We start from the raw sequence: 9,873 nt of genomic DNA, 5'->3' as shown, positions 1-9,873 counted from the left end.
TGTGTGTGTGTGAATATGTTTATAATTCAATTCAATTCAATTCAAAGTGTTTATTGTCATATGCACAGTAAAGAAACACGTTTCCCTGTACAATGAAATTCTTACTTTGCTGTCCACTCAAAAACTCCAGCATAAAGTAGAAACACCAGCATAAAGTAGAAATAAATACTTGATTTGTTGTCATTATTATTATTATTGTTGTTATTATTATTAGTAGTAGTAGTCATTTCTTATATTATTTATTTATTTATGTTGTATTAGTATTATTAGTATTTTTAAGGAAGTGAGGAAGGAGCCTGACCCACACCCCGGGTCAGTAGGTGGCGGTAATGCCCCATAATGTTGGTGGCCAGTCGCCGTTAAAAACCAAGAAGAAGAAGAAGAAGGGAAACAGTGCAGAGAAGATGGCGTCCTCCGTGAAGAAGGCAGCGCACGACATCAACAGTCGTCAGCGGACTGAAGACGTCCTTCTGTCGGACAACATTGACTTCGCTTCTCTGCTGCTTTCTGCCGCGGTGCTGGACGGACTTTCCGCCGCGGGATTCAACAAACCGTCGCCGATACAACTGAAGGCGATCCCGCTGGGCCGCTGTGGCCTCGGTCAGTGTCTTCATACAAACATTATTCATGTTCTACTCAGTCATTAATACCAATAAAACACTCTAAAACTGTTTTAACAACATTGTAAAACTGCTTTTACAGAGTATAACACCGTAAAACACTGTTTTGACAGAGTATTACAATGTAAAACACTGTTTTACAAAGTATTACAATGTAAAACACTGTTTTACAAAGTATTACAATGTAAAACACTGTTTTTACAGAGTATTACAGTAAACAGTAAAACACAGTATTACAGTAAAACACCCTCCCACCATAATATCCTTACAATCTTATTTTAAGAAAACGAATATGCCAAATTTCAAATCTCATTTTATGAGATTGTTGAGTTTTCCTGTAGTTTGTGTGGATTATTACTGTATTGTACACTTAATAATATAATGGGGAACTATTTGAAAAGGAAGTCTGGACAAAAGATCTCCGATAAAGACATTTTCCGCAGGTTTGAAAGCCCCGATTTAAACAGATTGTCAAGGTTCTTATGAAGAGAAGAAGCAATTTTCACTATTTTGTAATAATATTGTTATTACTCTATGTCTCATAGCTGTATCTCCTACTTACTGCTTTATTTTCTTTGATTTTATTTGGAAATGTTTTTTCCAGTTTGTTCAGTTCATACAGTATCTGAGAGGAAACCTTAGGAGCGCCCTCTGCTGGATCCTCAGTGCTGCTACTGACGAATAAAACAGCTGTTTACAGCTCGAATGTGAATTTTACACCTTTATTCTAAACAATGTGAAAGTGTGATTCTTCTGACTTCCTGTTGCAGATTTGATCGTGCAGGCGAAGTCTGGTACGGGAAAGACGTGCGTGTTCAGCACCATCGCTCTGGACTCTCTGGTCCTGGAGAATCCTGCCACTCAGGTCAGACGTGCTGTGTCCACTAGGGCTGTAATCAACCTGAGACACAAATAGATCGCTGCCGTTGTTGTGGGCGAGTGCGCCTGCTGTTATGAAACCAATCAATGATTCTTAGACTAAAACATTGAAATATGCCAATTCTGATATGATCATGTACTCAAAACGGACGGAGCAACATAACGAAGAGTTAGCTTACCGTGTTTATATGATATGTTTGTAGTCGAGCTGTGATATGAAAACTGTTGCTGCCAAACTTTGCATTTGACTTTTTATCACCATCTATTTTTGTAAAACGCTGCCACACTGTGATGTCTTTGACGGGATGTAAGAGGACGACTGACTGTAGCTCAACATTAAATAAAACCACCAACGTATTTTAATCTGTCTCCTGTGGATTGGGCTAATCCAAAACACTGAAAACCAGGGGGGTGTTCTCTGATGACATTGATGTAACCTGTGAAACAGGAGTGCTCTGAAAATGCCCCCATTCCTCCAGATGAAATCAAATTAACCAAAGACTGTATGAAATTAACACGGAAGAAAGTGGACTCATCAGAATCTGAGTCGAACCAGAACTTTATCGACTCATAAATCGATCAGTCGACCGGGACTTTACAGCCCTAGTGTCCACACCGCGCTGTGTGTGTGCGTGTCTGTCTGTGTGTGTGTGTGTGTGTGTCTGTGGTGAAGTATAATCTTATTAGCATTGAGGTTTAACTGATCTGTGTCTCTGTCTTTAATCAAACCTAAGTGCTTGTTGTTGTTGTTGACCTCTTACCTTCTTCTTCTTCTTTGTCTTCATCTTCGTCTCCTTTGTCTTTTTCTTCATCTTCTTCTCCTTCGTCTTCTTCGTCTTCTTCATCTTCTTTGTCTTCTTCTTCGTCCTCAGGTTCTCGTGTTGGCTCCCACGCGTGAGATTGCGGTGCAGATCCACTCAGTCGTCATGGCGATCGGCTGCTCCATGGAGGGTCTGCAGTGTCACGTGTTTATCGGAGGTCGACCTGTGAGTCAGGACAAACCTCACCTGAAGAGGTGTCACATCGCCGTGGGTTCACCTGGTGAGTGTTTGTCACGCCGTCATCACATGACTAATAACGTGATGTTACTTATTTATGAAGTTTTATTATTCTTATTTAATAAAACGGTTTTAATCGTGTTTCCAAGCTTTATTAAAGCTGCAACTAACCATTATTTTTATAATCCAGTCATTTTTATGATTTGTTTTACTTTCACATTTAAGAAGCTGAAGAATCACAGAAACCTTCATCCACTATCAAAAGAGTTGTTGATTCATGTATTAATTAATAATGATAATAATGGAGGAACTGCTTCAGCTCTGTTACTGTTACTTATCTTATGGAGCACCATTTCCTTTCAGCCTGACTTTCAAAATAAGAGCCACCGACGTTGGCTTTTTTGTAACAGTAAAAAACGCTTAAAATCATGTAAAATATAATTTTTACTTTTTTTATTATATTAGTTTATAAATATAAAATCCTGTGTGTGTGTGTGTGTGTGTGTGTGTGTGTGTGTGTGTGTGTGTGTGTGTGTGTGTGTGTGTGTGTGGATGGTGATGATGATGGTGACGATGATGATGGTGGTGATGCTTGTATTCCTGGATCTTTGTGCTCAGGTCGTATTAAGCAGCTCATAGAGTTGGGGATGTTGTCGACCAGCAGCATCAGACTGTTTGTTCTGGACGAGGCCGACAAGCTGCTGGAGGAGGGAAGTTTCCAGGAGCAGATCAAGTAAATGACTTCACTGTTCTTTGTTTAAATGATTGTTTTATAGAAAGAAACCAGAAAATATTCATGTTTAAGAAGCTGAACAACTGAATGAAACCTCTCCTCTGTTTCCTTTCCTCTCCCCACCTCTCCTCTCCCCAGCTCCATCTTCTCTTCTCTGCCTGTGAACAAACAGATGCTGGCGCTCTCTGCCACTTACCCAGAATCCCTTGCACAGTACCTAACACGCTACATGAGCGAGCCGACCTTTGTGAGACTGAACCCCGGTGACCTCGGCCTCAGAGGTCAGACCTGATTACACTCGTTCACGTTGTTCTTGGTTGTGTCTGTGTCATTATCTGCACATCCTCCTGTTGAACCTAATGTTGTGGTTGTGCGCCCCCTGTCAGGTGTGAAGCAGTACTACAGGCTGGTGCAGTGTAATGCGTCGCCTCACAGAGTGTTTGAGGAGAAGGTTCAACATCTTCTGGAACTGTTCAGCAAAATCCCCTTTAACCAAGCACTGGTGTTTTCTAACCTACACACACGGTACTGCACACACACACACACACACTCTCTGTCTCTGTGTGTGTGGTATGATGGTGATGATGAAGATGTTGTCTCTGTCCTCAGAGCTCAGCAGCTGGCAGACATCTTGTCCTCTAAAGGTTTACCTGCTGCTTGTATTTCAGGTGAGTTTGAAGAAAAACTTTTTCTTTTTTTTAACTTAAATGTTTCATTGAGTTTTCACGTGTGAAAAAGCACTATCAAATGCTTTTTCTGCATCTAAATCAACCAGACTTGTACTTGTACCACTTTTTTTGGGCGTTGTCTAGAATATGGAGGGTTCTTCTAATATTATCGTGTGTTTGGCGACAAATCGGCCTATAGTTTTTGCAGTCTTCTTTATCTTTGCCTTCTTTAGGTAGAACGGTAACAATCGTTTCCTTGTTGTCAAAGCGATTGTTGTCCCCCGAACGACTGCCTTCATACCATCCCACAGAATGGCAGGGTTTACTTCCCTGTTGTCGTTCTCTTCTATGTACCTTTTTATTTCTTCTCTTATATGTTCCACATTTGCCTGATTGTTCAAGATGCCCACATTTAGCCTCCATACAGTATTTATTTTCCTTTTATTCAGGTGTATTGATCCCACTGTGATCTGATTGATCTGCCACCCCGAATTTACATTCTGCGACCCTGTGCATTTCACTTGTATTAAGTAAAAAGGAGTCTATTCTGGAGTAGACAGAATGGGGTACTGAAAAGTGCGTAAAGTCCCTTTCTAGTGGGTGGAGTTCTCTCCACACATTGATTAATCCCATTTCCTGCACTAAAGTAATAATAAACCTGGTTAGATGCTTCTTTTTGAGCTTGTCTCCAGGTTATGGTTCATGACCACATTATAATCTCCTCCACATATCAAAACACCTTCAGTTTCTATAGCAATAGTGTCAAACAGAGTTTTCTGGAGGGGCGTATACATTGATCATTGTCACCATTGTGTTTTGTAGCTTTCCTTTACTTAATACAAATCTCCCCTCATTGTCCTTAACTTCTTTAAGACATTCAAAGCCCTGAACATCTGGACAACATGTGCTAACTGAAAAAGACAAAGAAAAATCATTTAACTCCCAAATTGGGGTGATTCTTTGCCACCCTGAGTCCCCGTTGGTAGGCTGAGGGGAGATCCTCTCATCCTAGCAATCCAACGTCATCCGATAGCATGTATTTTGTATTCCAAATGAAGTCTTTAGCATTAGTCTGACTTAGTTTGTGCCCATATACCCGCGTAGTGGGTTAGGGCTTTTTTCAATACTGCTTCTTTGGTATTAAACTCCAGAAAAGTTACCACTATAGACCTGGGTGTCTGGTTTACGAGCTAAAGCTCTGTGTGCGCGCTGAATCTGCAGACTATTGTCTGCTGTCAGTGCAAGTTCACTTTTCAGAAGTTGCTCCACAAAGTCAGGCACGGAGTTTCCTTCTTTCCCTTCGGGTACGCCGTAAATGCGAATGTTCCGCCTAGACCGCGCCTCCATATCTATCAACTTTTCCTGCATTGTTTTCTGTCTTTCCCTGGACTTAATGAGCGCCTCCTTCATGGCCTTGTTAGCCACTCGCTTTCATTCATTTGTGCTTCTGCTTCATTCAGCCTGGTTTCACTGGCCTGGATTTGAGCGGAGTTAGCAGAAAGATAAATTTCCTGTTGTAGATCTTTGAGTTCATTTTTCATGACTTCCTTAAGTTCTTCTTTGAGAGTGTGTAGATCTACTTTATGCTCAGTCCTGAAGTCACGTATTTCCTTACTGATACTTTGAAGCACCAAGCACACGTTTTCCACTGGGTTGTCGTTAGCACACTGCGTGTCGTCCATCTCCGGTGTACATGACATGAGTGGATTCTTGATCTTCTTTAGTGACCTCTGGTGGCCTCTGACGGCACTGCAGGCATGGATGTGAAGGAATGATTTAATGTGATTTTTAGTGTGATTTTTAATTTGATTTAATGTGACGTGTGTGCAGGTGGACTGAGTCAGGACCAGAGACTGGAAGCCATGTCTAAACTGAAGCAGTATCAGTGCAGAGTCCTCATCTCCACTGACCTGGTGAGATTCCATCATTTCTCTTTTTTCTTGATGTAAATGTTTGACTCTGAGACTCAGGTTAATCATAATCTCTGCTGCTGTCGTCGTCATTGTCGCTGTTGTCGTTGTTGTCGTTGTCGTCAGACGTCCAGAGGCATCGACGCAGACAAAGTGAACCTGGTGATAAACCTGGACGTCCCTCAGGACTGGGAAACCTACATGCACAGGATTGGACGAGCGGGACGCTTTGGTGAGTCAGCACAGTTCACTGTGAAGAGGCGGGGCTGAAGAGTGGAGAGGCGGGGCTGGAGAGTTTCTTTCTCAGATCACGTGATTTACAGCGTACAAAGTCTTGATCGGTCATTTATTCATCAGTCATTTATTCATCAGTCATTTCAAAAACAGCTTTTCTACTTCAAATATATAAACTTTATTACGTAATATTCCAACAACAGAAAGAGTTCAGTGTTTGTTAAACCTTTAAAACCAAAGATGAGACAAAAGCATGTTTTATTTAAAGTGGACATATTATACCCTATTTCCCCCATTAAAATAGTTCCCTGGTGTCCTAATGAACATGTCAGTGACATGCTTTGGTCAAAATACCATAAGGATGAAGAATCATAGTAGTTCAATAACCCTAGCACAGTCTGCGGTCTGATACAGAAACATACAGTTTATTCAGCGGTTTAGGCTGTTTAGGCTATCGGTGACACAGAGAGTGCAGCACCGCTGATCGTCAGCAGCGAGCTGCATAAACTGCTGCTGTATGTGATTGTATCAGACTGAGTATGTGCTCCGGTCATGGAGGACGTACTGAACAAATATGTTTAATTAGGACGTGTCAGAATGGTCAGTTATGAGCTCTGTGTGATCTTTTCTTAACAATTTGTGTGTTTGTACGTCGGTGAAATACGTCCCCTGACTAAATACGGCAACCGCTGGTCGCAGTCTGATGTGAAGTGGTGCGAACACACGAACACACGATTGCTGACTTTATCCGGCACATTAGCTTCATATATAAAATCCTCTGTAAAACACTGTGCTCCACTGTGCAGCCACCAACAGCACACTTGTCCCGCCTTGTTGACATAATAGCGCTCTTCCTCCCTCGCCTGCACTCTCGCAGGGACAAGGTGGAGCTAAGGTGGAGCTTGCGAAGTAAACGTACTGGTGGGGCGGTAACATTCGCGGTGAAATGCGCATGCTGACGTCATAAGCGCAGGGAATTCAACATCGAGCGTTTTATCGCCTATACTTACACTAAGTGGAACCACGAAAACATGACTGAGTATTGTTTTTCCACACTTTGGCGACTGGTAGGGCCTCCAGAGTCCCAAATATAAGTATTAAAATGGTTAAAAAGTTGATTTTGCATAATATGTCCCCTTTAAAAGAATAACTTATAAATGGAAGATTACATTAAAACTGTATATTTAACCAGGTGTTTTTATATTTCCTAAAAACATGCATTAACTTCATGAAAAACAAAAGTACTAAGAATGTAATATAGCATTATTTTATTTAAAATGTATTTAAATTGTGTGCCAGGTACTCAGGGTTTGGCCGTGACCTACTGTTGCCATGGCGACGAGGAGAACAAGATGATGGCCATAGCTCAGAAGTGTGGCCTTAATCTGTCTGTGTTACCATGTAAGTCTTTGTCTCACGCACACACACACACACACACACACACACACACACACACACACACTGCTGCCTCCATCACTCAGTTCAAATGTCTTATTTTGTTACTTCATTGTTTGAAATATTTCATTTAGGCTCAGTGACACAAAGTGACCACACGAGGCAGCAGAGCTCCTGTGTTAGCGTCAGAAAAACAACAAAATAAAGCTACAAACGTGTTTTTTGGTCTTTTCAAAGACTTAAATATGACTTGGATTTGATCACAAGATTTTTCTGATGTGATTAAAGTCTCTTTTCACTGTGTCACAGCGGTGATGGAGGCGGGGCTGATGGATGAACCGTGTGACTGGGACGTCTGCACTCAAGCTTCCACTCCAGCCTCCTTTTCTAAGGTCAGGACAGAGAAGAAGAAGCAGACGAAGCTTCCTGCTGCTGCTTCAGCCTCTGACGTCACAGTGGAACAAAGAGCGCGCACTCTGAGGAGAGGAGCACGCAGGGAAGGAGACGCTAAAAACGAGTCTATTAGTCCAACTCAGGCGGCGCTGACTCGACAACAGCTGCAGGACGCTTTACCAAAGATCTCTGCTCTCAGCTCCTTCAAGAGTCGCACGTCAACACTCATGACCTTTGAGGAAGCGGAGAAGGATTTCCAGACCTTCATCACCACAGGTCTGGGGAGGTCGGTGGAGATCGTCAGGGAGTTCAGAGGTCGAGACGACGACGGCAACGAAGAACGGCACTCGGAGTGCGTCACGCTTCACGACGACGGCTCACAAACTGTGACGCAACCTCCTCCAGTTTCTGCTCCGTCCAGCTCTGAGGAGGAGGAGGAGGACGAGGAGGAGATAACAGCAGATTTAAATCACACTGGAGGAGAAAATGGAGCAGCGACACAACTTCCCGAACCCAAAACGAGTCCCAAGTCTGGACCAAAGATCCTTCATCCGTCTTCATCTCAGAGCCAGATACGAGAACCTGAACCAAGCGTCAGAACAAAGACGAGAAACAACCAGGAGAGAAGAAATGACCCGAGGAAGAGCAAAGAGGAGAGCGAGAGACGCGGGTTCTCAGAGAAGACAAGTAGAAAACCAAAGAGGGACAGAGATGAGGAGGAGGAGGAGGAGGAGGAAGAAGAAGAAGAAGAAGAAGAGTGGAGCGCTGAAGGTTACTGGAGAGCCTGTTACCGAGCGTGGAGCGACTACTATGCGTCCATGTCTCCTTTCCAACAGCGAGGTCATCACAGCTACTACAACGGCGCTCACAGCTGGATGGCAGCGTATCGAATGAACTCTGTGTACGTGGAAGAACTCATGAAGCACTGACTGCACTCTAATCTGCACATAATCCAGAATATTCCATCATGTTCCTGTTTGGATCTTTACTTTCTGTGTAAGGACTTTAACTGGTTATCTGTTCACAGATAAGTTTTTGTGGATCTGCTGCTGTGTCCATCGTTTCCTGCTTTTTATTAAAAAGCATTTTTCATTTGTTGTCTTTTGTGGCACAAACTCATGTACGGCAGCAGCTGTTTCCTGTGATTTAAAATCCAGTGATTTTCTCCAGACTTTGGTGCAGGAGAGTGAGTTTCACATTAACTTCAGTTTCATGAAAGTATTTAAAAACCATCTTTTGTTTTCATGTCTAAAATCACTGAAGTTTCACTGTGTTCATCTGTAGATAACACAGATTATGTCATTTCTAGAAACTGAAAAGATCATCGATGTAAACTCTGAAAATGTACCAATAATAATAATAATAATAATAATGAAGCAGGACTTTACAGATGTTTGTTTTTTATACTTTTGTGAATAAATAAGCATGAATCATGTGTTTGTGAAAAAATGATCATATTAACACTCAACCACAAATATGACTTTACATGATTTTAAATATACATGAAAAACACGTGTGTGTGTATTAATATATATATATGTATATACACATATGTGTGTGTATATATACGTATATATACATATATATATTCTATCATTGTTTGAGCAGCTTTTCTGCAGATTCTCTCCTCACTTCCTCAGGTCCTTGAAAGTTTGTGAATTAGAAAAAAGTTTTTGAAAATTCACTCAAAAACATAGTATAGTATGCCGTCCAAAATGAGACAAAAAAGTCATAGTATAGTATGTCGTCCAAAATGAGACAAAAAAGTCATAGTATAGTATGTCTTCTAAAATGAGACAAAAAGTCATAATATTTTGTGTCGTCCAAAATGAGACAAAAAAGTCAAAGTAAATTATGTCGTCCAAAATCGGTCAAAAAATTCATTGTATAGTATGTTGTCCAAAATGTCATAGTATAGTATGTAGTATGTCAAAAAGTCATAGTATATCAGTATAGTATGTCAAAATCAAAAAAGTCATAGTATAGTAGTCCAAAATCATACAAAAAGACAAAAAGTCATAGCAAAAAGTCATAGTATAGTAT

The 9,873-nt window shown here is 41.4% G+C and overlaps 1 protein-coding gene across 1 annotated transcript; it reads left to right on the top strand.

The window, feature by feature from the left end:
- The first annotated feature begins 308 nt into the window (after window positions 1-308).
- On the top strand, window positions 309-9,217 carry ddx20 (DEAD (Asp-Glu-Ala-Asp) box polypeptide 20). Its single transcript, XM_044038403.1, has 11 exons — window positions 309-600; window positions 1,391-1,485; window positions 2,372-2,540; window positions 3,116-3,230; window positions 3,369-3,511; window positions 3,617-3,755; window positions 3,840-3,898; window positions 5,729-5,811; window positions 5,935-6,040; window positions 7,342-7,443; window positions 7,747-9,217. Exons 1-11 carry the CDS (start codon window positions 330-332, stop codon window positions 8,757-8,759), a joined length of 2,295 nt encoding a protein of 764 aa, XP_043894338.1. The 5' UTR covers window positions 309-329; the 3' UTR covers window positions 8,760-9,217.
- The last annotated feature ends 656 nt before the right edge of the window (window positions 9,218-9,873 follow it).

This window comes from Solea senegalensis, linkage group LG11 (genome assembly GCF_019176455.1).
Source record: "Solea senegalensis isolate Sse05_10M linkage group LG11, IFAPA_SoseM_1, whole genome shotgun sequence".
Lineage (NCBI taxonomy): Eukaryota > Metazoa > Chordata > Actinopteri > Pleuronectiformes > Soleidae > Solea > Solea senegalensis.
The sequence above is the reverse complement of the archived record's forward strand: the minus strand, read 5'-3'. Positions and strand labels throughout refer to the sequence as shown.

Coding starts and splice junctions, on each gene's coding strand:
- ddx20 (XM_044038403.1), top strand. CDS start 330: ATGCCCCATAATGTTGGTGGCCAGTCGCCGTTAAAAACCAAGAAGAAG. Junction 601..1,390: donor GCTGGGCCGCTGTGGCCTCG/GTCAGTGTCTTC, acceptor TTCCTGTTGCAG/ATTTGATCGTGCAGGCGAAG. Junction 2,541..3,115: donor CATCGCCGTGGGTTCACCTG/GTGAGTGTTTGT, acceptor CTTTGTGCTCAG/GTCGTATTAAGCAGCTCATA.